The 26,329-nt window shown below is 44.5% G+C and overlaps 1 protein-coding gene and 1 pseudogene across 2 annotated transcripts in view; one reads left to right on the top strand and one right to left on the bottom strand.

The window, feature by feature from the left end:
- Window positions 1-26,329, bottom strand: part of Adam2 (a disintegrin and metallopeptidase domain 2) — a 50,530-nt gene that overhangs the window by 4,512 nt on the left and 19,689 nt on the right. For both annotated transcript variants that reach the window (NM_009618.3, XM_006518439.4), the window contains 10 exons: window positions 25,735-25,901; window positions 24,635-24,716; window positions 21,949-22,085; window positions 18,589-18,766; window positions 14,296-14,394; window positions 11,210-11,402; window positions 8,360-8,465; window positions 5,644-5,827; window positions 3,309-3,386; window positions 2,885-3,014 (listed from right to left, as the gene is read on the bottom strand). In NM_009618.3, coding sequence (NP_033748.2) covers window positions 2,885-3,014; window positions 3,309-3,386; window positions 5,644-5,827; window positions 8,360-8,465; window positions 11,210-11,402; window positions 14,296-14,394; window positions 18,589-18,766; window positions 21,949-22,085; window positions 24,635-24,716; window positions 25,735-25,901 — 1,354 coding nt within the window. The remainder of the gene's footprint in view (window positions 1-2,884; window positions 3,015-3,308; window positions 3,387-5,643; window positions 5,828-8,359; window positions 8,466-11,209; window positions 11,403-14,295; window positions 14,395-18,588; window positions 18,767-21,948; window positions 22,086-24,634; window positions 24,717-25,734; window positions 25,902-26,329) is intronic.
- Window positions 13,108-14,250, top strand: Gm10233 (predicted pseudogene 10233; annotated as a pseudogene).

Here is a 26,329-nt window from a genome sequence, read left to right on the forward strand (position 1 = left end):
CAGACAGCCCGGGTTCCCTGCTCTTTCTCTCAGGGACCTACAGAGAAAAGGCCTTTCCCCCATCTTGTCCCATGTCAGCTTCCTGCTGAGGTCTGGGGTGTCTATTTACTGCCTATATCTCCTCAGGGTCTATGGAATGCTACAGGCTGTCTGCATTACCAATCAGGCATTTTGACTCCTCTGTATTTCTGGTCCAGCTCCTGGTCCATACCTAACTCGGTACCTTAACTTGGACAGAGTTAGTGTCTGCTGTCCTTGAGGTGACAACTCCCTCAGGTTTTTGTTGGTGTTAGTTAGTCTGGGAGGCTGAGGTCTGTGATTAAGGGGCCAAAGCCAAGCTTGTCAGGCACCCACTGATACAGAACCCAGCAAGGTGCTGTTGAAGGGGCAACATGATAAGGAATAACAAGGGATCTTGGAATCCTGTGCTCTCTTGTGCCTCGTGGGCTGGCACCAGCTGTGGAAGTCACCATGGGTGCAGTGACTGCTAATTTCTCCAGGTCAGGTTAGTGTGGTTATAGAAGAACCCTTCCTATGTCTTGGTCAGATAATTGGCTTTACTGGGGAACAGTTTGGTCTTTTTTTTAAAAGATTTATTTATTTATTATATGTAAGTACACTGTAGCTGTCTTCAGACACACCAGAAGAGGGCGTCAGATCTCATTACGGATGGTTGTGAGCCACCATGTGGTTGCTGGGATTTGAACTCAGGACCTTTGGAAGAGCAGTCAGTGCTCTTACCCACTGAGCCATCTCGTCAGCCCCAATTTGGTCTTCAAAGCATGTGATTTACATTGTAGTGTTTCCTTCATGTGGCCAGTGTGTGGGGCTGTGTTCTTCTAAAAGTGGGTTTGGACACCTACAGAACCGTCTCCAAAGATATTGTTGGTTATGTAACTCCATGAAAGCATCAGGACAAAGGCCTCCCTTTGGAGGGAGTTTGAGTCATTCTAGAAAGCGTGGGCATCTGTGCATCCCCATCTGAGGACTCACAGTGACCCACAGTGGTCTCTAAAACTTCGGGAAAACAAACTGAAAAAACGAGGGGGAAATCTGAAATACGGTCCTGTTGTACAAGTGTCACGAGCATGGAGTGTAATGGAAAAGATGCCACACTTTTCACAGGGAAGGCAGAAGCAGTGAGAAAGTCATGTTCATTTCATGTTTATGAAAAGCATGCCTTTGAGCTTATATCCTTCTGGACTAAAGAGTGTCTCAAGACAGAGCAGCAACAACAGCGACAAAGCCCTCAGGAGTGAGGGTTAAATACCTTGCAATGAGTGCCACTTTGGTGTATTTTGTTGCTAGAGTGAACTGTCTTACAGTAGGATTGACAGTCTTACAGTAGACACCCTTTGGTATGGATTTTTTTCTTCCTTTCATGGAAGTACCTGGTTTTGAACTCAGGGCCTGGTATGTGCTGTATGAGCTCCCTACCCGTGATATGACATTTTTAACTTTTTAATATAGATAAGTATATACGATGAGCTAGTAGCATGTTAAAGAGTTTTCCTTTTGCATTTGTAAAGATGATCTTTTGCAATTTTTGTTAGTTTGCCCATGTGGCATCATGGTTGTTTTCCTCCAATGATAAACTAGTAGGGAGGGCTCAGCCGACCTCTCTTCTTTAAGTGCTACTTCTTCTTGGCAAAAAATGTCTTTCTGCCTCTCTTTCTCTTCCTTCCTTCCTTTCTTCCTTCCTTCCTCCCTCCCTCCCTCCCTCCCTCCCTCCCTCCCTCCCTCCCTCTCTCTCTCTCTCTCTCTCTCTTTCTTTCTTTCTTTCTTTCTTTCTTTCTTCTCTTTCTCTCTCTCTTTCTTTCTTATTTTCTTTCTCCCTTTCTTTCTTTTCTCTTTCTTTCTTCTCTTTCTCTCCCTTTCTTATTTTCTTTCTCCTTTTCTTTTCTCTTTCTTTCTTTCTTTCTTTCTTTCTTTCTTCTCTTTCTCTCTTATTTTCTTTCTCCCTTTCTTTCTTTTCTCTTTCTTTCTTTCCTCTCTCTTCCTTTCTTTTTTCTCTTTCTTTCTTTCTTTCTTTCTTTCTTCTCTCTTTTTCTTTCTTTCCTCTCTTTCTTTTCTCTCTCTCTTTTTTCTTTCTTTTCTCTCTTTCTTCCTCTTTCTTTCTTTCTTTCTTTCTTTCTTTCTTTCTTTCTTTCTTTCTTTCTTCCTTCCTTCCTTCCTTCCTTCCTTCCTTCCTTTCTTTCTTTCTTTCTTTTTTCTCTCTCTCTCTTGTAGCTTCCTTAGCCACAAATCCCAAATTAGAGAACTTTTGCCTCCAGCTTCTTGATTCTACCTTTGGTTGACAATTCCTCATCACCCCTGAGTGGCTTTGTCAGCCTGTTTCTTGTTGGTCGTGGTCAGGAGCCAAAACCTTACACACTTCTCCTGACCATGTCCAGTTCACAAGGACAGGAGACTTTCAATATGTGTTTCTGACTGTCAGATTTAAAAAAAAAATCCAGTAAGTTCACAGTCATAGATCTTTTTGGCAGACACTTTTCTTTCTTTTGGACCTTGCTGCGGCTACTGTAGACTGACCTACATTCTTAGTTGCCTTCCTCAGTTTTATTTCTTTGTGTGTGTGTGTGTGTGCATGTGCGCGAGAGTGTATGCTCTCGAGTTTTCCAGAAGCGAATGGGAAGTACCTTTCTCAACTTCTCTACACCTTATCTTCGGTGTCGCTCATTGGCCGGGAGGTCACTGATTAGTTAAGACTGATTCCTGTGTCTCTGCCTCCTCAGTGGCAGGATTTGGAGTCTGTGCTACCTCCGAGCCTTTGTATGTGAGTTCTAGGAGTGAAACTCAGATCGTCACATTCTGGAGGCAAACATTTCACTTACCCTATTCCACAATGCTCTACTTATATTTTCTATTTTTTAGTGAGACTTACCAGGGATGGGTTCAGCCCTTTCCTTGTTGCCACTATCAATGCTCCCGCCAGGATATGAATCTTTCATTCTTTTACAATCTGGAGGTAAGTATGTGGGGTCACAGTGGCAGTTCTTCTTGTTATTACATACCTGAAAGCACCATAAAGTCACAGGCTGAGTCAGGCAGCTGGGTTCATTCACACCCAGGAGCTCCGTAGAATAACGACTATGTAAGGTTACATCCATTTGTCTGTGTGGCTTATTATTGGGAAGGTGGGGGTGGGGGTGGGGTGTGGGGTGAAGTGGGGCGGGGGAAGGCAGGGAGGGGGAGGAGAAGATGCAGGGGGGAGGAGGAGGAGGAGGAGGGAGAGGGACTTAGTTAGGTCTTGCTCTCCAGAGCAGGTTCAGTGGCTTTCCCTTTTCTCACTCTTCTCTGCTACTTACACCATGGTGGTTGCATTTTTCCAGGTTGCAATCATAGCCCAAGAAAGTGTCTGCTACACATTTTTGATTCTGGCAAACCTAGAACAGAAAAGGTAACTTAGATGGCAGACTCACCCCTTGATTAAAAGCATTCCGTACTCTCTTAAGATAAAAAAAACACCTTGAGGTCTCACCTCACCCCAGTTAAACCGGCCAGGGACAAAGGGACAAATGAACAACGTTGGAATTTAATTTTAGGTGGCTGAAGTTAACATCCTCAAGAATCCCTAGGGGGAAGTGGCACCCGTGAAGAGCTGGCGTAAACTTGGATGATGACATAAGAATGAACGAGAGCAGGTAAACAAACACATAAATTGTAAAGGGCACCACGAGGAGATTCCAGCTCTAGACAATTGATTCCTAAGGGAATCAAACTGGAAGCTTCGCTGTGTGGGCAGAACAGCAGATGTGGGCAGGGCGGAATGAGGCATGAATGAAGCTGAAGATAGGGTGTTTGAGGTGGGAGAGTCTGTGAGATGGAGTCAAACAAGCCAGAGAAGTGAACAGAGTCTACGGGAGGGATGGGAGGAGCACCACCCAAGTTGACCAAGGTTTGGGCCATGATCTGCACAATGGTTTTTTACTTATTTTTTTGGTTGTTTGTTTGTCATCCTTGCCATTACACAAGGGGACTCACCCCCTCATACCCACTTGACTGTGTTAATGCACTCACAGACAGGGAAGACCCTCTTCTCTCATGTCCTCTAATACTGCCATAAAAAAGTTATGACTTAAACCTAGAGATTCCAACCTGATTGTGCACCTGCAGAACTCATGATCAGGGCAGCACCAGTGACACCAGCTCGTTGTCACAGGCAAACTGAGTGGCCACTGTGGCACTGTAGTCGGGTTTGTTTCTCTCAGGTTTTACGTGGAATTAATGGTTTAGTCTTCTTCTTGTACACATATGGTGAACAACATGCTGTTTTGGTATACAGATGGAATTTTAAACAGTTCATTTGGAAAACAAAATTGTGGCTTTATATATGTACGTGTTACCTTCCTTCTACCCATGAAATGGAATATTAATTCAAGCCTTTAAAAGGAAGGTAGTTCTGACTTTGAAGATATGGCCAAACTATAATAAGTGACATCACACAGACACGTATGTCATGACCTTACTTATGCATGGAATCTAGGAGGGCTGTAAAGACTGACAGAAGGTCAGAGGTGACAAGAAGAGAACGCAGAGAAGTCATGTAAGCTTGCAGCAGCACAATTTTCAGTTGTGAAGGATGATGGAGGATGATGAATAAATCTAGGGATATAACCGGCAGCATGGGGATGGCAGTTGGTGTTGTGTGCCTAAAGTGTGACGAGACAACAGGCCGGAGGGGTCCTTGCCATGCCTACGCACAGGGTGATGCACTCGAGAATGGAAACCAGACACGTGGTATGCTAGTTTCGTTTCTGTTGTTGTGATAAAATGCCTTGACCAGAATCAACTCAGGAGAGGGAGACCTTGTCAGGCTTACATTTCCTTGTTATGATCTATCACTGAGGGCAGGGACTCAAGCAGCTCATCACATTCCATCCATAATTAGAAGCAGAGAGAAGTGAATCCATGCAGGCCCACTTGCTTAATCGCTTCTCTACTCGCAGCTAGGTTTCTCCTCTCTTATAATATTCAGGACCCCTTGCTAGGAAATGGTGCTGCCCACAAGGGGCTCTGCCTTCCTATGTCAACTAACAATCAAACCACCTGTCCCTTCCCCCAACACCTACAGATGCCCTTAGACCAACCTGATCTAGATAATTCCTCAGTTGAGCCTCCCTTCCTAGGTAGCAAGTTGACAGTTAAAACTAACCACTTCAGATATGTGTAAGCCATTATTTTAATAGAGAATTTGGAATGTAATTGTTTTTGCCTTACTCTTTGACCTCTTTAGTTTTCACCATTATATAAGAATAATTACATCAAAGGATAATTCATCATATCAGAGGGCTCTCTCTCTCTCTTTGTAACATTCTGAAAATGTAACTAAATGCATGGGTGAACCCTGAGATCCGTTCTTCTCAGGATTTGTGTGACTTCCACAAAAAGTGCAAAGCAGCAAATGAAATGCCCATAGCAGCAGCAACCGTGCAAGGTCAATGGCTTTAGTTTATTTTGACTAAATAGAAATTTGACTAAATAGAAATTTCAAAGGGGACTCACCCCCCTCATACCCACTTGACTGTGAAATTTGAAATTTGTTTTATATTTTCCAAACTTCTATGTGGGATTGCACACTTACATTTCGAGAGAGTGTTACTTGGCATATGTTCCAAGAAAGACATAAACACTGGGAGTTACCTTATTTGACCCGCAGACGGTTCCATCTCTCACCCACATCTTCTGGCTCTCATTATGACCTTGGGGATATTCCAGGGAAACGCAGACATGCCCGCTTATATTGGCATAAATAACAGTGGCAGACCTCAATTTTAGTATATTTTCACTTTGGTATTTACATATTATTTTCCCACACATCCGGTCACTATAATTTACAAATAAATGTAAGTCATTATTTTAATAGAGAAATATTAGAATATAATTTCAAAAAACAAATTGATTTAAACAATTGGAGTTGGCAAATAAGATATACGCAGTTAGTTTTGGATACCACACACAGTGTCCTTCCTGAATTGCTAACAATAATGAGCTATTTAATTATGAACTCTTCCATTAGCTGGATTACTGTTTGTGATTTTTTTTAACCAGTATTTGATCCTTTATCACAATCAAACCCAAGCTTATTCTGACTTTTAAAAATGAGCAATTGGCCTTGTCACTAACTCCGCTGGGTTTCCTTTTTGGTTTCACAGCTGTTGAGATATTGAAATCCATATTCAAAGAACACTGTACACCATGCACATTATTAAAATAAAATGATCAAACCTAAATGTTAGTGCAGAAAAATGCAGAAAAAAACCCAAAGCATAAACACAACCATACAATAAAGGGACATTCTCTACAGAAGAACAGTAATAAAAATGAAGACTGATGGTCAGACAAAGAAAACATAGACCAGGGAACTCTGGGATGGTTTGGTCAATGGGGAAAGAAGTATGCCTTCTGCTCCACACACACAGACTCTTTGCCAATGTGGAAGGTCATCTCCTGTACAACTGGCTTTCTAACCAACTTCCTGGTAAGATGGTCCTTAAAAACCATCTCTTTCCACCCTCCAGGCAGCTAGCTCCTCATCATAGAAGCTCACTTGCTCCCATCTCTTTGTCTCTGGACTAGCTGACTTCTGTGTATGATGGGACTGGGGCCTTGACGGATGCACACTCATTCACAAGAAGAATGCAGACCCAGAAAAGAAAAAAAAAAAAAACCTGGGAGGTTATGTCTCTTAGGCACGCTGCTGGTCCCTTCTTTAGCTAAGGGTTATTTATTCTTTTAGCCTGGGAGGGCTGGCCGTGAAAACCAGTAACCGAGATGCTTTTTTTCCCCTCAGTGTGTAATACTAAGACCGGCAGCCTCACTGAGGCGACGGATGACAAGAGCTGAAGGGAGTCACCCAAACGATCCAGGTGAAGTTCTTCAGGGAGAAGCACAACTGTGCTAGAGATCCCAGTGAGACATGGGTCTATGGAGCAAATTTCTGTAACCATAAAAGATGGAGATAGAATACTGACCTTCAGCCAGTCGTATACTATACACATGCATATGTACACACACACACACACACACACACACACAGAGCACACATACCATCTGCGTCACACACATCCCATCATGCAGCTAGTGTGACAGACCATTGCTTTTCTACCACCCACAGCTTTCCCCATAACACTTTCATCTTTCCTCTTCATGTATTTGTTGAAACACACAGCTTCCGGAAAACATCCATTTTTACTGCAAAGCTCTTCTCCTGGAACACTTGCCAAGAGTCCCCAACACAAGCTCAAATTCTAGGAGAGGTCTCTAGGGAGCCAAAACTAAGGTGCTTGAGGTAGCCTTGAGGTATGTCTACAGCTCACTGTCATCTGTCACCATATGTCAAAAACACTATGTGTTTAAGGACTAGTGCACCCTGGGTCACAGCTTTACAGATTTTTCATTATCATATTTGTCCCATACATAGTACATTCCTTGTACTTTATAAAGAATGTCCATTCTTGGGGCTGCAGAGATGGGTTCTAAGAGCACTGGCTGCTCTTCCAGAAAACCCAAGTTTGATTCCCAGTACCCAGGAGGGTAACTCACAACCCTTGCTATAGAGGCTGTGACACCTTCTTCTCCCCTCCTTGGGCATTCATTGGTCATGCAAGGGACACACAGACATGTTTTCAGGCAAAAATCCAGACATATAAAACAAATAAACAGAAATTAAAAAAAAAGACTATCCACTCCTTGTGTGTGTGTGTGTTATATAAGCTTTTGTGCATGGTACATATGAGGGTCTACTGGCTTGTGTGCATGTGTATCGAGACTGTAGGTCAATGACAGGTGTCTTTCTATCCCTTGCCACCTTATTTTTTTAAGACAGGGGCACCCAGTGAACCCAGAGTTCACCATTTCAGCTAGACTGGCTGATCAGGTGTCCCTGAGGTCACCTACTACTGTTCTCCATAGCAAAGTTACCAAACTATGCCAGCACATCTGGTTTTTATATGGGTACTAGAGATCTGAATTCAGATCCTTGTGTCTAAGCAGGAAGTACTTCACCCACTGAGCCATTTCCGCAAGCCAAGACTGCTCATTCTTTATATAATTAAGGAGATAGCATACAGATTTTTAAAAATTGAATACTTATGGGTGACAAGTGCCCCCTTGTTGAAATAAAACCCTGAGTGGCAAAAGACAGGCCAAAAATTCAGGCCAAAGTAGTTCAACCTAGACAGCAACAGCCCAGGTGTGTCGGAAACAACACGGAGCCTCCTTCCGCACCTCTGACGTCTGTCACTAGCTAGATATGTCAGGCTTTGTGGTCAGGTGCTAGTTGGCTTCCGTGTGAAGGTGACTGGGGACATTTTCAAGGGTAAAGTGACAGAATCTGGTCACATTTCCTAAGGCATACTTAGGTGGGCATTCCTTGTATCCCCCAGCAGAGATTCCACAGCTCCCAGATATGTCGCTCTTGGAATTCAGCTCCCAGAAACATTCACTTGAACCAAAGCCTGCATCTGGAAGTTAGGCAAATGAAAGAGTGTCAGTGGCATCGAGCGTTTTCATACCTGGAATTAAAACAAGGGATGAAGACTTTCGCAGCTTGAAAATGGTTTTGGAATGTATTGCACAAAAGGCAAGCATCACATAGAATTGAAGATGGATGGCTCAGGGATACACTTCCAACTTCATGTACCTGGCAGTGCCTAATATGCAATGCCAATAACCCCAGGCACAGCAACAAAAAGCTAGGTTTTTGTTTTTTGTTTTTGGTTTTTTGTTTTTTTAATGCAATTGATATTCTGGTGAATAAGGTGGGCTTTCTTTTTTCATACATGTTTTTTCAATCACACTGTTCACCAATTGCTTTTTGTCTCTGAGTTTTCCTAGTTTCAATTCTCCCAAGACCCAAACTACTTTGAGAACAGTTTCTATTTTCAACCTCTGTCCATGCTACTCTTGTTGAAGCCTCTGATGGGGACATTTGACAACTATGTTGCTGGGCTGGAGGAAAGTGACCTGTCACAACAGCATCCCTGGGGGCTCAACTAGGTTGCCTAGAGATGCCAGTGAACCCAAAGTTCATTATATTCATTATGTCTCAGAATCCATTTGCCAAATTTGTTGTGGGTAAGAAATAAAGATTTTTGAGCTTGGTTAGGGAATCCAACTGTTCTTTGTGGACCAGAAAAAAAAAATAGGTAGAATCTGAATATTTCATAGCCACAGGGACAATATTTGACCCCTCATACCCTGTTGGCTCTTTTCCAGCTTCCTCTTGAGGGTAAACAAGGAAAAGATAGAAGATGAGAGTCTGGGGAAGTGGCTTTGATTGTGTCATAGTTTCCTATCTGCCTAAGTATCCATCAAAGCACGCAGCTGAAAGCCCTGGAGACCCACAGGTGAGTCACATGGGAACAGCCTTCAAATTCTAACTGACACCCAATGAGTATCAGTTATCAAGAAATATTAAATGAACCCAGACAACTGCCTTGCTGTTTAGGTTCAGTAGAATTAAAAGACGACTGGCAGGGTCTGTCCACAGACAGGCCCCTTTAACATCAACCATGGAACAGGAGAGACCGGGCAACCACTTCTAACGGAAGAGATGCCTCTATCTGCAGTTTCACTTGGGAATAAACAGAACAAAGTTAGTCAGCTGAGTTAAAATGACTAAGTATTTTAACATGCATACACATGGGAAAAAAATCCCAAAGGGCACAATCTACAAGAAATAAAAAGTGTCAGAAATATGTGGAATGGAGAGATGGTTAAGAAATTTGATTGCTCTTTCAGAGGATCCCAGTTTGATCCCCAACACTCACAGACACAAAATAAAAATAAATCCCCAATCATATATATATATATAAAAGAAATCGAAGTAGATGATTAGGTATAAATTTATATTTGATCTTTGAGGTTTGTGTGATAATGTAACACTTAGTTCATGTTGCAAGAAACTCAAAGAATGCTAAGCAGAAGCTCATGGTTGGGCCGGCAGGATGGTTCAGCAGTTAAAGATGATTGCCATGCAAACAAACCACATTCACTTTCAGTCCTAGAAACCCACAGTGGGAGGAGGGAACTGCATCTTGAAAGCTGACCTCTGACCTCTACACATGTGTCATGATATGTGCACACCTCTGTGATGCATCACACAGACACACACAGACAGACAGACACACACACACACATTCACCCACCCACCCAGGCTCACACACTAATAACAATAATAAATACACTTAAAAAGAAAAAAAAAAAGTAAGCACACAGAGCCACACAATGTTTGGTGCTGGAATGAACGTTTGGTGGAAGTGAAGCCATGGTGAGCAGATGTGGGGTGTGGGGTGGGAGGTGCTCTTTTCCTCTCTCTCTCTCTTTTTTTTTGGTTTTTTTGAGACAGGGTTTCTCTGTATAGCTCTGGCTGTCCTGGAGCTCACTTTGTAGACCAGGCTGGCCTCGAACTCAGAAATCCACCTGCCTCTGCCTCTGCCTCCCGAGTGCTGGGATTAAAGGCATGCACCACCATGCCCAGCTGGGAGGTGCTCTTTAAGGGGACACTCAGACCCCTGGCAGCTACATGTTCCTCTGCTTTTTGGCTAACATTAAGTATGGGCAGATTCCTCCACCATGTGACCTTACGACAACACGTCATTTTACCCATACGTGGTGTGCTGAAAGTAGCAGGCCCAGGGGACTAGGGAATGAACCTCTGAGACAGAGCCTGAGTGGAGTGGGGGTGGCCGGAGGATGTTGGTTGGCAGAGGATGCAGAGTACGTGGGGGAGCTGTGGCCTTGGAACGATTCTCAGTACTGCAGACAACACCAAACAGATCCAGCTATTTCTCTCTCACTAGCTCTTTTCTCTCTTTCTTTCTCCTTTCCTTTCTTTCTTCCTTCCTTCCTTTCTTTCTCTCTCCTCTCTCTCTCTCTCCTCTCTCTCTCTCTCTTTCTTTCTTTCTCTTAAATTTATGCCATTAAGATTTAGGTTTAGTTATTCTTCTCAAAGATCAGCTATTTTTTTAAAGATTTATTTACTATGTATACAGTGTTCTGTCTGTATATAATCCTGCAGACCAGAAGAGGGTCCCAGATCTCATTATAGATGGCAATGAGCCACCATGTGGTTGCTGGGAATTGAACTCAGGACCTCTGGAAGAGCAGCCAGTACTCTTAACCTCTGAGCCATCTCTCCAACCCCAGCTATTTCTTTTCAGCTCCCAGAGAATGCTTAAATGGAAAAACTAAATGATTAAAGTACCGATGCCAAATAGATCCTGGCACTGCTGTTCTCCACTCTGACAGGTGCCGTTAATACAGATCCACTTGCGATTGTCACATGGGTGACCGTTTTGAACAAAGAAGTCTTCACACACTTCGGATGTGCCGTTGCAGTACTCTGTGACATCACACTCATCTTGGGCAAGCCTGCAAACCTCCCCTTTCCGCTTCAGCTGATGGGTAAAAGTGAATCACAGTGAATACGACAGCAGAGAAGTAGGAATGTTTGTCCCTAGAGAGGATTGTGTAGGTCATGTAGAAACAAATGCTCTGACCGATGCCAGCATGGACCGGTACTCTCACAAGGCCTCACCCCAAATGAAAAGCTACAGGCAAGTAATGACTGTTCAGAGAGGGAGAATGTGTCTCCCAATGAGTGAGCACCCTGATAGGTTATGCAATCTCATCTCAAGTGGCCAACCTAATATGTGTGTGTGTGTGTGTGTGTGTGTGTGTGTGTGTGTGTGTGTAATAATTAAATAAAAAGCCGTGGATTAGAAAGAGTGGAAGAGTTGTGGGAGGAGTTGGAGGTGAAATAATCAACATATCTTGCACATATATAAAATTTAAACAGAACAAAAATACACTATTAAATGAAAATATGTGTTGCTTGCAGCACATTTTAACTATATGGCATGCAATAGGAGCAATATTTCCATTTCAGTCATTCATACAACACATACATTCTTGCTTTTTTTTTTTTTTTTTCCGAGACAGGGTTTCTCTGTGTAGCTCTGGCTGTCCTGGAAACTCACTTTGTAGACCAGGCTGGCCTGGAACTCAGAAATCTGCCTGCCTCTGCCGCCCGAGTGCTGGGATTAAAGGTGTGCGCCACCACGCCCGGCATCTTGTTTTATTTTTTAAGGAAAGGATTTTTGAAATATTATAGAAATGCTGAAGAAAATTAAATTTTCAAGGCTGAAAGACTTGTCAATAATAAGGTGGAAGAGGTATACGCATAGAATGAAAGACTTTTAAATTATTTTCTTAAGAGTAGAAATGTCTGAAGTCCTTGGGTCCCTCCCCTTGGAGCTCACGGAGTCCTGGGAAGAGATGGGGAGGCAGGGAGGGGTGGGGGTCTGTAGGAGCCAGAGGCGGGGAGGACACCAGGGAAGGATGGCCCACAGAAGAAACTAAGCAAGGCTCACAGAGACTGAAGCAGCAACCACAGAGTCTGCATGGGTCTGCACCAGGTCCTCTGTGTATGTGTTATGGTTGAGTAGCACAGGGCTTCTGTGGGACTTCTAATGCTGGGGAGTGTCTCTGACTCTCTTGTCTGCTCTTGGGACCATTTTTCCTTCCAGCAGGGTTGCCTTGCCTCACCCTGACCAGAGGTCTGTCCTTGGACTTGTTTCTTGTTACGCTCCTCTTATGAAGGGAGATGGAGGAGAGGGGACTTGCCTGCGTGCGTGTGTGTGTGTGTGTGTGTGTGTGTGTGTGTGTGTAGAGAGTGTTAACACACTGGGAGGAGTGGAGGGGGGAAGCTATGGTTAAGATGTATTGTATAGAGAAGAATTTAAAGGGACGAAATATCATAAATTTGGAAAAAGGAATTATACGCTGATTTTGAAAAGGGCAGTGTAGTAATACTTGTGATATCAAAATAAACCACTGACAAATGTTAGAAAACAAAGATTAGACACGTCAATTCTCTTTAAAAGGAAAAGCTTGGGTCTGAGGAGATGGCTCAGTGGTTGTAGTTAAGAGCACTGGCTGTTTGTCTAGAGAACCTAAGCTCATTGTTTGGCACTCATGCGGCACCGTATAGCCACCCAGAACTCCAGTCTTAAGGGATCTGGCACTCCCTTCTGGCCTCTGACAAATCACCCATACCTATACAAATTAAGGAAAAGTATTTTCTTTAAAAAGTGAAAAGGACGGCGCCCGGAAGGTCAGCGTGGTGAAGGTGGCAGGAGCAACGCGGGTCTTCCCGCTGTTGCTTGTCGCGGCCACGGCCGAGCATACGTCCCCGGCCTGAGGTGGTGGTGGCGAGCCCACCGCCGTTTGCTGCAACCTCATGGAAGGTGGCGGAGGAAGTAGCAACAAATCCACCAGCGGGTTAGCTGGCTTCTTCGGAGCCGGAGGAGCGGGTTACTCGAACGCTGATTTGGCCGGCGTCCCGCTGACTGGTATGAACCCCCTGTCTCCTTATTTAAATGTGGATCCACGCTATCTCGTTCAGGATACTGATGAATTTATTTTGCCAACTGGAGCTAATAAAACCCGAGGCAGATTTGAACTAGCTTTCTTTACCATTGGAGGATGTTGCATGACAGGGGCCGCATTCGGGGCAATGAACGGTCTTCGTTTAGGATTGAAGGAAACCCAGAGCATGGCCTGGTCCAAACCAAGAAATGTACAGATTTTGAATATGGTGACTAGGCAAGGAGCACTTTGGGCTAATACTCTAGGCTCCCTGGCTTTGCTCTATAGTGCTTTTGGTGTTATCATTGAGAAAACACGGGGTGCAGAAGATGACCTCAACACAGTAGCAGCTGGAACCATGACCGGGATGTTGTATAAATGTACAGGTGGTCTTCGAGGAATAGCACGCGGTGGCCTGGCAGGACTGACACTCACCAGTCTCTATGCACTGTATAACAACTGGGAGCACATGAAAGGTTCCCTGCTCCAACAGTCACTCTGAAGATTTTTGGCACCTCAGGAATGGGGGACACTTCATAGTCATCCAGATCAATTAATAAGCCAGTCTGGAGTTGCTTTCTGTCTTGTACCTACAGTTACTTTGAACAATTGGAGACTCTGATTTGCTGTGACAAAGATCATGGATGGTTAGCCTGGACTGCACTGCTTGCCCTCAGTGAGTGGAAGCCAACCCCTTGGTGGCTCACTGAGTATGTGTTCTCTTCTCCTTTGTGAGATGATCTTGCACCCCAAACTGGAAAACCACTTACTCTCCAAATTCAGGCCATACTTTTTATTACCATGTTAATTCATTTAAAAAATCTAAAACTTAAATGTTGCCCTGTTTTCCAAATAAAGGGTGAAAACAGAAAAAAAAAAAAAAAAAGTGAAAAGGAAAGAGAGGAGGAGGCTCTTTCTTGCCTTGCACGAGTTGCAGCATATTCCGCTGGAGCACTCGGAGCCATCTGACAGCTTACAGGTGTCGGGGTTACAGCATGGCGGGGGCATTTCTGCACAGCCCTGGAAGGCAAACCACAAGCCTGATATGCCTATCTGAATCCATCCCCGCTGAATGGAAATCGTAATGGCTACATGCTTCATAGCTTACAGACAGATGCTCGCCTTTCATGTTGGCAAACAGGAAAAGAAACAGAGTCTCTTCTTTCTTGCCCTGCAGACATTGATTTTTGACCCCCTACTAAGTGTTACATCCTAGTCATTTCTTCTAGGATGGAGCTTGCTGTGTTGGAAACAGAATTCTCTGATACCACGGGATCTTTCACAGTGGAGATGGTGAGGTGGCCCCTGGCTCTTGTAGATGAAGGCCAAATAAATATAATATATGGGATAAAGAGGAGCTACAGTTACTTCTAATGTGCCACGTTTGAGCCTAAATAATATAAGGCTCAATAATAAATGCTTTTTAAAGGTGTGTGTGTGTGACTGAATCTCTTGCTTTTGTATCATTAGTAAATGGTTACATGGCTTCTGTGTTATGCTTTGAGTCTGCCTTAATAGCTTTGACTGTTAGGGCTAATAAAATAAGAAAGGAAAGGTCTTTTTAGAGGACATATTCACACACACACATGCGTGCGCACACATACATACATACACACACACACACTTTTAATCCTCAGGGATTTGAAATGGTAGGTAGGTTGGGAAAAGTTGTAAGCAGATAGGAGTCAGCAGTGGAGGTCAGCTGTCATAGTATGACTTCTGCACCGTACACATTAAGGCACAGGAAGGTTTCTGTGTTCTGCACAGCTGTTCTGTCAAGTGAATGTCATTGCTCTTGCTCATGACATGGACATCTACAGGGAAGGGGCAGCACAGTGGTGAGAACTCAGTTAGTGGTTAGAATGTGATGAAGCTACGACACTATTGTCAGACCTGAGAGTGGGAACTTTCAATGTGTTTCCATTCAAGCCAAATCAAGTGAAAACTTTTGGGTGATGGGCAGTATTTCCTTAAAAGCACACTATTCATTTTGGATAGTTTTAGTTCAACTTGACACAATCTAGAAACATCAGAGGAAGGAAGTCTCAGTGAAGGATTGTCTAGGTCAGGTGGGCATGACGTAGAGGAATATCTTTTTTTTTTTTTTTTTTTTTTTTTTGAGACAGGGTTTCTCTCTGTGTAGCCCTGGCTGTCCTGGAACTCACTCTGTAGACCAGGCTGGCCTCGAACTCAGAAATCCGCCTGCCTTTGCCTCCCAAGTGCTGGGATTAAAGGCACCATTGAGCATGTTCATTGTGGCTGGCGCTGTTTCCTAGGACTGGGTCTTGTACCACATATAGGAGTGGAAATGTTCCTGAGCACGAGTAAGTGAGCAAGCGGGTACTTGTTCTCCCTGTGCTATCAGCCATGGATGTGTGCCCAGCAGCTTCAAGTTCCTGCTACCTCAACTTCCCTGCAGTGATGGACTACAACTTGGAACTGTAAGCTAACACAAACCCTTTGTTAGTGTACATTCTCAGCAGCAGGAAACAAGAGGGGACACCACCGAAGTGTCAGAAATACACTTTATCTGCTGCGAGGAGCACAGCTCAGTGTCCTCAGCCAGTTCATAGAGAACCCAGATGAGCAGCAGCCTGGTTCTCCGGGACATAGCACTCTCAGCAGTTATTGGAACAGCCTGTTTCCCCTTTCATTTTATCTCTGTATTTTTTTTAATCTCATTTACTTCACTCTATCTTCCCTCTTCCCTTTAACTCCAGTTTTAGATAAGATTTACTTAGTTTGGAAAAAAAAAACAACTTCCTGTGGTTATAGGTATATTTCGAATAATTTTGACTTAAGTAGTGAATTTAAATTGGTGATTAAACATTGGTAAAAACCAATAAAGTTCTAACACCAAATCACAAATGTGTCTTCCCTATTTTCTTACTCCACAGTGAAAACTTCGTACCTTCTGTATGGTTTGTATATGCTTGGCCTAGGGAGTGGCACTATTAGGAGATGTGGTCTTGCTGGAATAGGTGTGGTCTTATTGGAGTAGGTGTGTCAGCGTGGGCGTTAATACCTTTGTCCTAGTTGCCTTCAGAACAAGAGGTGGGACTCTCAGCTCATGTCTGCCTGGATGCTGCCATGTCCTTGCCTTGATGATAATGCAATGAACCTCTGAACCTGTAAGCCAGCCCCAATGAAATGTTGACCTTTGTGACTTGCCTTGGTCATGGTGTCTGCTCACAGTAATAAAACCCTAACTAAGATACCTGCTTTTCTGAAGGACAAATGAGCCTGAGAGAAAGGCTGGGCAAGGGTATGTCCAAGAGGAAGAGACAGAAGCTAGACCACTCACACTTGGGACTTAATGCCCTTCAAAACGGGTCGTTTAAAAAGACCACAATGGCCAGGTGGTGGTGGCATATACCTTTAATCCCAGTACTCTGAGAGGCAGAGGCAGGCAGACATCTGTGAGATTGGGACCAGCATGGTCTACACACAGGGTGAGTTTCAGGACACCCAGAGCTACACAGAGAAACACTGTCTCGAAAAACAAAAACGAAAACAAAACAAAATTAGAAACAAAGGAGCATAGAAGGGAGGGATAGAGATATCATGGTCCAGGAGTGTTAACGTAGATCAGTAGGAGGAACATGCTCCAGAGGTCTAACACTCAGGAGTGACTGTAGTAAATAGACTGTATTGTGTTTGCTAAGAGGTTGTGTCCTAATCCTTACGGAAGAAAGAGAAATGAGAGTTTGCTTGGCATGAATTGTAGTCTTGCCACTCTATAAGATACAAGAGTTTGGGGATAAAGGGTTTATTTTAGCTTACTCCTTTTCTCATAAGTTGATTTTGTCAGAACATTTTATCACAGCAACAGATATGAAATTAAGGCACTGTAGTGGCTAGTTTTGTGTGTCAACTTGACACAGCTGGAGTTATCAAAAAAAAAAAGGAGCTTCAGTTGAGGAGATGCCTCCATGAGATCCAGCTGTAAGGCATTTTCTCAATTAGTGATCAAGGGGGGAGGTTCCCTTGTGGGGGGTGCCATCTCTGGGCTGGTAGTCTTGGTTCTATAAGAGAGCAGGCTGAGCAAGCCAGGGGAAGCAAGCCAGTAAAGAACATCCCTCTATGGCCTCTGCATCAGCTCCTGCTTCCTGACCTGTTTGAATTCCAGTCCTGACTTCCTTTGGTGATGAACAGCAATGTGGAAGTGTAAGCCGAATAAACCCTTTCCTCCCCAGCTTGCTTATTGGTCACGATGTTTGTGCAGGAATAGAAACCCTGACTAAGACAGGCACTGTGCTTGTTAGAGATACTTAATGACATAAATTTTAGTTCTTGTTTCCAGTATGGAGATACAGAGATTGTAAGTCTCATGCAGTTGCAAGAAAATAAATTCATGAAAAGTGATTGCAAATTGCTAAGCTGTTACATCCTTTTTTTTTGGCTTTTGGCTTTTGGCTTTTGGCTTTTGGGTTTCTCTGTGTAGCCCTGGCTGTTCTGGAACTCACGCTGTAGACCAGGATGGCCTTGAACTCAGAAATCCACCTGCCTCTGCCTCCCAAGTGCTGGGATTAAAGGTGTGTGCCACCATGCCCATCACATCCTAATTCTTAATGGGAGAGCAAGGAAGGGGAAGGACTGGAGAGGAGGAGGGGGAAGGAAGGGAGAGGAGGAGGGGGAAGGAAGGGAGAGGAGAGGGTAGGAGGGAGTGAGAGAAAGGAGAGAGCAAGAGGGTGAAGAGAAGGGCAGGATGGAGAAGGGAGGGAGGAGGGGGGAGGGGGAGGCAGGGGAAGATAAGTCAAACATGGTGGCGTGAGCTTGCAATCCCTGTACTTAGGAAGCTGGAACAGGACAGTTGTTTTGAGTTTGAGGCCAGCACGGACTAAGAGGTCCTATGCTGGGGAGAGAAGGAGAGAGGATGCAGATGGTGTGAGTTGGCAGGCTTAGTCGTGGTGGCCTTCATACGGCATGCATGCGCCTGTCACCAACCCATCAACTTGCACATGCTCCAGTGTGCACCATTTCTTTAGATGTCAACTATATACTGACAAGGGTGAGTCAAAAAGCAAATGTATTTGTATGGATAATCTACCAATCAGTGAGCCATATGCCAAGATGTTAGTTCACTCCTGAGTTTTCGTATGTCCCTCACAAAGGACTTTGTGGAAAGGATGACTATGAGAAATGAAGAGGACCACCAAAAGGATGGTAGACATGCTACCTGATCCGGCCACATCCTCCCCAAGCCACACTGACCTTCTTTCCACAGTCGCAAATTTCATCTTCTTCCACCTCTCCATTCCCACAGACCGCCATCTTGTAAGATGGCTGTAGCCGTGGCTGGTTCTGCAGACAGTGGGAGCTTTGACTTGTGATAAACTTGGAAAAGTCCTCCATGCTGCAGTTACTGAAGGCCCGGACACCGCTGGAGTGACTGAAAAGAGCCCAGATGTCAAACATCGGTGCTGAGGGTTTCCACAGACCATCTACCCTAGTCAGTAAGCAAGCGCTCCCTGGAGCGTCCAGACCTTTCTCTGCCCAGGAAGTCAACTGTGCAGGAACTCCCTCAGAATCTGGCAGTAGGAGTAAATGGCATGGAATTCTATTGGTTTTTACATCCCAGGTTTTTTGGTGACACTGGCCTTATGATTCAGCATTTACCTTACACATTAGGCCATTTCTTCTAAAGTTGCTGCTGCCTCTCCCTACTGGGACTTCTGTACTTTGAGGTGCTCTCACCTCAAGGAAGGTCAACAATCTTCCTGTCTTTATCTACGCTTAGTCAGAGGCGATCCCTCCCAACTTGGCTTTGTGGTTTTTAAATAACTCCTATATCTTTTATTTTCTACCTTGACACCGGAACTCTTTAAGTCCAGTAGGTAACTCTTTATGTATGTACATGCATGTGTATGTACATATTCATATGGGTACAAGTTTGTGTGTGCGCATACACGTGCATGCATGCAGTAGCTTTCGGTTATATTAACCACACACAATGGGATTGATTATACCCTTTCAGCCACTGTTCCACGATTCCTGTTCGTGTGTATGTGTGGTCACGTATGGACCACAGCACGCACGTGTAGGTTAGAAGACAACCTGCAGGAGTAGGATCTTTCTGACTGTGTAGGACCCAGGGGTTGAACTCAGGGTCATCAGGTGTGGCAGCTAAGGTCGTGACCATTGAGCCATCTCACCAGTACGGTTTCTATCTACATACCAGAGAGCAAAGGAAGAAAAAAACAATAGACAGTTGGCAGGATAGCTCAGTGGATAAGGTCACTTACTGCACAAGCCTGGCAGCCTGAGTTCAGTCCTAGAAACTCACATATGGGTAGAAAGAGACAACTCTCTCCTCTGCTCAGTTGTCCTCCGATCTCCACATGGATGCTGTGGCATGTACATCCGTCCCTATACATTATATGACCTCCTCTCTCTCTCTCTCTCTCTCTCTCTCTCTCTCTCTCTCTCACACACACACACACACACACATTTTAAAGGACATAGGACATTCTATTGGACTTCCAAGGGCTAAGGAGCAGGCCATATAAGGGAGGCTTTCCACCCATGCGACTTGCATGTGATTGTTCTGTGAGGCTCAAACGGATGCTGCTACTGGAACTCAGTGCAGCTCATCAGGGCGGTGAGTGGCCTTATGGCTCCAATCCCCGAATAGACTTGCTGGGCGCCCTCTTTCTCCTTCTCCTATTTGGGAGCCTCTGGATTTAGTTGGACATCTCATCCCCTTGCACAGATCCTTGCAGCTCTCAAAGAGCAATAAATTAAGATTATAAAAAGGAGATCATGACTTTTAATTAATCATTTTTGATACAATAAACACATACTGGAAAAAATAGCCCCAATTAAAGAAAAAGAATCTCTGTAATTTAAAAGTTGATAAATCCTTTTCTAAAAGGAGGCAGCCCAACCCTAGATGGTCTCACTGGTCAGTTCTACCTGATACCTTAGAAAACAATCTAACTCCAATGTTGTGCCAACAGACCATGGCTGCAGACTCTTCTCTCCGGCACTTTCTCCTTATGGGACAGTGGAGGGGAACACTACTTTCTGAAGAGCGCTAACCACAATGAACCTCCCAGTTTCATTTCTCTCAAAGTACCTTGGCCAAAAGCAATTTAGGGGGAGCAAGGTGTTAATCCAGTTTACAATTCCAGGTCACTAACAATGAGAGGAAGCGATAGCAGGAGCCTCAGCAGCCAGCCACATCCCACCCACAGTCAAGAGCAGAGAGAGAGAATACTGGCACATTGGTTTGATGCTTAGTGGTGAGCCAGCAGCTGTCCTGCTAATGTTACTGAAGGTTGCTGCCTGTGGGTGGTGGGTTAAGTGTGGGCTAGTTTTGTGGGTGGCCTGATGAGTCTGGTTGGTATTCACAAATGTCAAAAGGTGAGCCAGGCTTTGGGGTGCTCCTTCTGAAGTAAGTACTTTCTGGTAGGAAATGAAAATGATAAACACCTACATGCAGTTATCCCTCCATGTCCCTAGGTGGCGCCGTTCCAGGACACTATGGATATCCAACTCCTCAGGTGCTGGTCCCTCACAGAGGATGACGGAGGGCCATGTGATTTATGGACTTCCTTCTGTGTACTTTCTACCACCTTTAGATGATGTTCAAGGCCTAAAGTCAACGCTAGGCAAATACCCAGCATGCTGTGCTTCAGGAAGTAGGGTCTAGGAAAATGGATACAGTTCCCCCCTGCCCAATAATTTTGATCCAATTGTCTTGACTAAATCTGTGGAAGTGAAACTTTGACCCAGAGTATCAACTGTGTACTGTGCTCAGTCTGCTTCCTCCCGACACTTGCTTCTCTCGGAATGCTCAATGTCACAGTGTCTACATCCTGACTTGAGGATCCTGTTGGGTCAGGATCCCTGGCTCCTCTTTCATAGAAGGTGCAAAGTCAAAAGGAATTCTGCTCACCAGGAGACTCACCATCTCCCATGGTCTTTGTTTCTAAGCACAGTTGTACTACAGCATTATAAGTAAGCATATAAGCATAAAGAGATCTTTTTCTTTCTCCACCAATTGGCTTGGGGGGGAGTTCCTAACAAGGCCATTGAATTCTTAAGTAATTCTGCATAGGTTTGGGGCTGTGGCTTTGGCTGGCAGAGTGTCTGCTGTACTGGTTAGTTTTTGTCAACTTGACACGAGCTGGAGTCATCTGGCAAGAGGGAGCCTTAATTAAGACTATGTCACCACCAGATCCGCCTGTGGGCATGTCTGTAGGGCATTTTGTTGACCAACAATCCAAGTGGGATGGCTCTGCCCACCGCGGGTAGTGTGTCCTGAGTCCAATTAGAAAGCAGGCTGAGACAGACTCCTCCATGGCCTTTGCTTCAGCTCCTACCTCCAGGTCTCTGTTTCTGGGTATTTTATTTTATTTTATTTTGTTTTGTTTTATTGTTTTTGTTTCCCCTCATTGATAGACTACAATGAAATGCGAAATAAACTCTTTCCTCCCCAAGTTGCTTTTGATCACGGTGTTTTATCACGGTGACAGAAGCCTCTCTAACAGTTTCTAACAGGTTAGTTTTCCTTAGCAGGAATGAACTTAGTATAAACTCGAGGGGTGCGGCGTGGAAGCCAAGGCTTACGGCGCTTCCGGGTTCATCACGCAGACAGGTACGCCACACTGGCACTTGTTCACGTCGTCATACGCTAGCCCCATGCTGAGGCTCAGCAGCTGAACTAAAATAATTGCAAGTGATTCCAGAGTTACGGCTTTGGGGTGCTGAAAAGAAAACACACCAGACCACAAATGTGCTTGTACCTTGTACGGGGGGGGGGGGGGGGATCTTACTTGCGGCTAGGAAAATGTAATTAGTTATTAACAGTAGCCACACAGTTGAGTGAAAACATGCACTGTGCTAGTCACAGACGTTGCAAACAAGGGAATGGTCTAAAAATGTCTTTGGATAATGTAAGTAAGGTGTGGCACTCAGAAAAATAATTTAAATAAGTTTAAATTGGATATAAAAAAAATCCCAGTTAGAATATTGAGGTGCACAATGAAAATACATTTGCAGGGTCTGGAGAGATGACTCTGGGTTTAGCACTTGCTGCTTTGTCAGGGGACCCAGGTTTGATTCCAGGCACCCACATAGATGCTCACAACAGTAACTCCCGCTTCAGGAGACCTGACACCCTTTTCTGACCTCTTGAGGGCACTGTGCACTTGTGGTTTGCAGACATGCATGCATGCATGCATGGAAAACACTCACGGATGTAAAATGAAGATAAATACGAAGGTCATCAAAAACTATTTTAAAATTGTGATAAGAAGCCAGCTGACTCAATAGACTGATCCAAAACACTGCTGAGCGTTTTCTCATGTCAAAGAACAGCCCAGAGCAACTGTCTCATCTTCTAGAGCCAGACAGCGCTTCTCCCGTAGGTCAGAAAAGACACGAGAATAACCACTGTCAATCATGCTCAGTGTCGCTCGGACCACCATCAAATGCTCACAGGTTATGAAGGAAGAAAACTTGGCTTTCTTTTGCATAGGAAACAATCTCAGTAAGAAAACTACAGTAGTCAGACTCACAGGGCAGAGTGCTGTCTGATGACGCATGCAATCATTCACTTTACATATGTGTGCATGTAATATTTTGTGTGTCTGTGGTGTTTCCCCCCGCCCCCGTGGTGTGTGTGTGTGTGTGTGTGTGTGTGTATTCGTGTGTGCTCATCTCAGGCATGCATTTGGAGGTCAGAGGTCCACCTCAGGGGTCTTCCTCTTTGCCCTGCACTTTATTTTTTGAGACACGGTCTCTTGCCAGACTTAGAAAAGCTCACTTTGGATGCCAGACTGGCTTCAGAGGAGCTCACAGACCCTCTTCTTTTCTCTCTGGCCTCCCAGCACAGTGTGCACTGACAGACTCAGCTTTCCTACACGGCGACTGGGAAGTCAGGGTCCCATGGCTCACACAGAAGGTTCGTTATCCACCAAGTCTTCTCCTGGTCCCTCTTCATTAATTTGTCTGTCACAACTATTAAGTAACCATTAATTACACAGTCTATGTATGTAAAGCAAGTGGTGTACTTGAATATATATATGTATACAATATACATATTAGAATTTAAAAACACACACTGATCATTCTCACTTGCTTCGCAACTATAGCTGTGCTTGGGTTGTTTTTCCCATACCGGTTTTAGGAAGCAGGTCAATAGGACATAATGCCTAGATGGCACTGCATGGCCCTGATGGATTATGGGAAGAGAGAGTGGGTGGTGGTGAAAGGGGGGGCATTAGTGAGCCAAGCTGCACCTATGTATTTCAGCATCTCGTTCCTGTGGATATTGGATGTTGCTGGGGTTTCCCAGCTAAAGATCAATGATGGTTACCCCAAAGAAATGTGGGGGAAAGGAAAAGTACTGGGGAAGGCCTCTGCCAGTCACTGCACCTCCATGGGGACCACTGTTTCTTGCCTGCAAATCTCAGGCTTTCCAGTCCTCTACAGCTGGACCGTCCTTGGTAACCAGTCTGCCTTTATACAGATGCGTTCTTCCTCTTTGCTCACCAGTGAAGCCCTTGCGGCATGGTGTGTGTGTGTGTGTGTGTGTGTGTGTGTGTGTGTGTGTGTGTGTGTCTGTGTGTCTGTGTGCTACATGTGAATGTTTGAGGAAGTCCTATGCCCCACCCTTAGAGACCAAGGAAATCACTGTCTCCATAAAATAAAGGCTACATTTTCCAAAATACAATTTATGATGTTTTTAAATAAGAAATCTCCCCTTCCCAGCTCCACTGTTCTCCATCTTGCTTCCTAGAGGGAGATCATCCTATGCCGCCTCTCTGAAACTCCAGCAGACATCATAGAAACACAATGTATAGGGAAGGAGCAGGTTCTATATCGAGAAGCACCAAGGTGAGATGGGGTCAGGCCCACACCAGTGTCCACACCCTAGGAGCCCTTCAGGAATGCGAATTTTAATGGAAGTAGGAAGTCAAGGGAAATCAAGGGATCTTTAATTTCATAATGATTTTTACAGCAGCCTGTTATTCACTAAAGATTTATTTTTAATTGTGTGTGTGTCAGAGAGAGAGAGAGAGAGAGAGAGAGAGAGAGAGAGAGAGAGAGAGAGGGAACAGTGCTCATGGAGGCCACAAGAGGGCACTGAGTCTAGTCTCCTGGAGCTGGAGTTCCTGCTGGTTGTGAGCTAAGGATTTGAGTGAGTGCTGGGAGCTGAACTGGGTCCTCTGCAGAGGAGCAAACACTCTTCAGCAAGGAGCTCCCCCCACCCATTATACATTTTAATTAAGTAGATTAAGGCACAGCATACCAAAGCAACTCCTCCTGCATAGTTCTTGTCACACATCTTCCCTTGATAGGTAGCGCCAACATAATCGGTAGTGTTCCTGTAGCTGAATTGAAAACAGATGATAGTCATAGGACTTTGCAAAAGTGAGCACCTTCAAGTTAATGCTCTGTTTTCACAGGGCAGGTTTTACTGTTGCTCAGTAACTCAAACTCTCAACATGGACTACAATGTGCCCCGTGATCCTGCATTCTCTAAAAACAATCAAATCAATTAAAAAGTAGAAAGTACAGGGATGTCTGAAACATAATGAAGTGTCTATTTTAGAATAAAATGGGTATGTCCTCTGAGATAAATATGATAAAAAAAATAAAATTCTCAGCAGTTCTCAACTTGTAGGTTGTGTCCCCTTTGCAAACCTCAATCTCCAAAAATATTTACATTATCATAAAGTAGCAATGAAAATAATTTTATGGTTGTGGGTCACCACAGCCTGAGGAGCTGTATTAGGGGTCATGGCTATTTCTCTCCACCTGATTTTTTTTGAGGCAGGGTCTCTAACTGAACCTGGAGCTTGCTGTTTGGGCTAGACTGGCTAGCCAGCAAGCTGCAGGGATCTGCACCCTCAGCCCTGGGATTGCAGGAGCATAGGCCACTTGGCTTTTACATGGGTGCTGGGACTCTAAACTTGGGTCCTCATAAATGCACAGCAAGCCTCTCTCCATGGACCGTCTCCTCAGTTTCTCCTCCTTGTTGTTTTTATGATCATTATGCTAAAGATCAAGTGACTACATTCATAGAATCCAGGTGGGCCTTCCAAACAGACACGAACCTGAGGTGCACAGCCAGGGAGGGGCATTTGGTAGAGCTCTGTGTGTTCTATGGTAAGAAGGCATCTGGGAGCGGGACTGAAGAAATGAGCTTCAACCACAGACCCGCCAAGTGGGGGGGTCTTAATAATCCCACTGTCGGCAAGCTGTCCCAATAAGAGCTGCATGCTGTTATACACAGAGAACTTAGGTTTTTTTTTTTCCCCTCCCAAACCATCTTTGGGTTGTTGGAAAAGGGACCAAGTGGGCCAGTTTTCCTCGGTATAGCCTGTCATAGCTTGAAAATGTACATACACGAGTAAAAACGCCATATCATGTGGTCGCAGAACAAGGTACGACTGTTTCCACTTCAGGAACCTGTAGAGCAACTTGTTAGCATCGCCTGTGGTCAAGATTTTGTTTTCATCCATCCAAAATTCCAGGGAAGACAGAATTACTGTAAGATTAAAGGGGGCAAAGATCTAAAATAGAACACAGACAGAAAACCTGTTCAAATGACATGATCTAAAGGGACCGGGCAAAAGAGCTTCAAAATCAAGCTCAGGTCATGCATTTAGTAACTGTAGTGTAGATCTGGGCTCAGTGCTTAAAGTGTTAGTCAGCAGCAAGCGTCCTGGTCATAAAAGTCACACTGGACGCTTTAGATTAATCTGTTGTATTTCTTTTGTAATTTGAGTGCCTGTATGTATGGATATCACACGCATGCTTAGTATCTAAGCAGATCAGAAAATGACATCAGCTCTCCTGGAACTGTATTTAAAGATGGCTGTGAGCTGCCATGTGGGTGCTGGGAATTGGACTCTGTCCTCTACAAGAGCAACAAGTGCTCTTAACCACTGAGCCATCCCTCCAACCCCGGGGATAATTCAAGATGCTTGCACTTAATCAA

This window comes from Mus musculus, chromosome 14 (assembly GCF_000001635.26).
Source record: "Mus musculus strain C57BL/6J chromosome 14, GRCm38.p6 C57BL/6J".
NCBI lineage: Eukaryota > Metazoa > Chordata > Mammalia > Rodentia > Muridae > Mus > Mus musculus.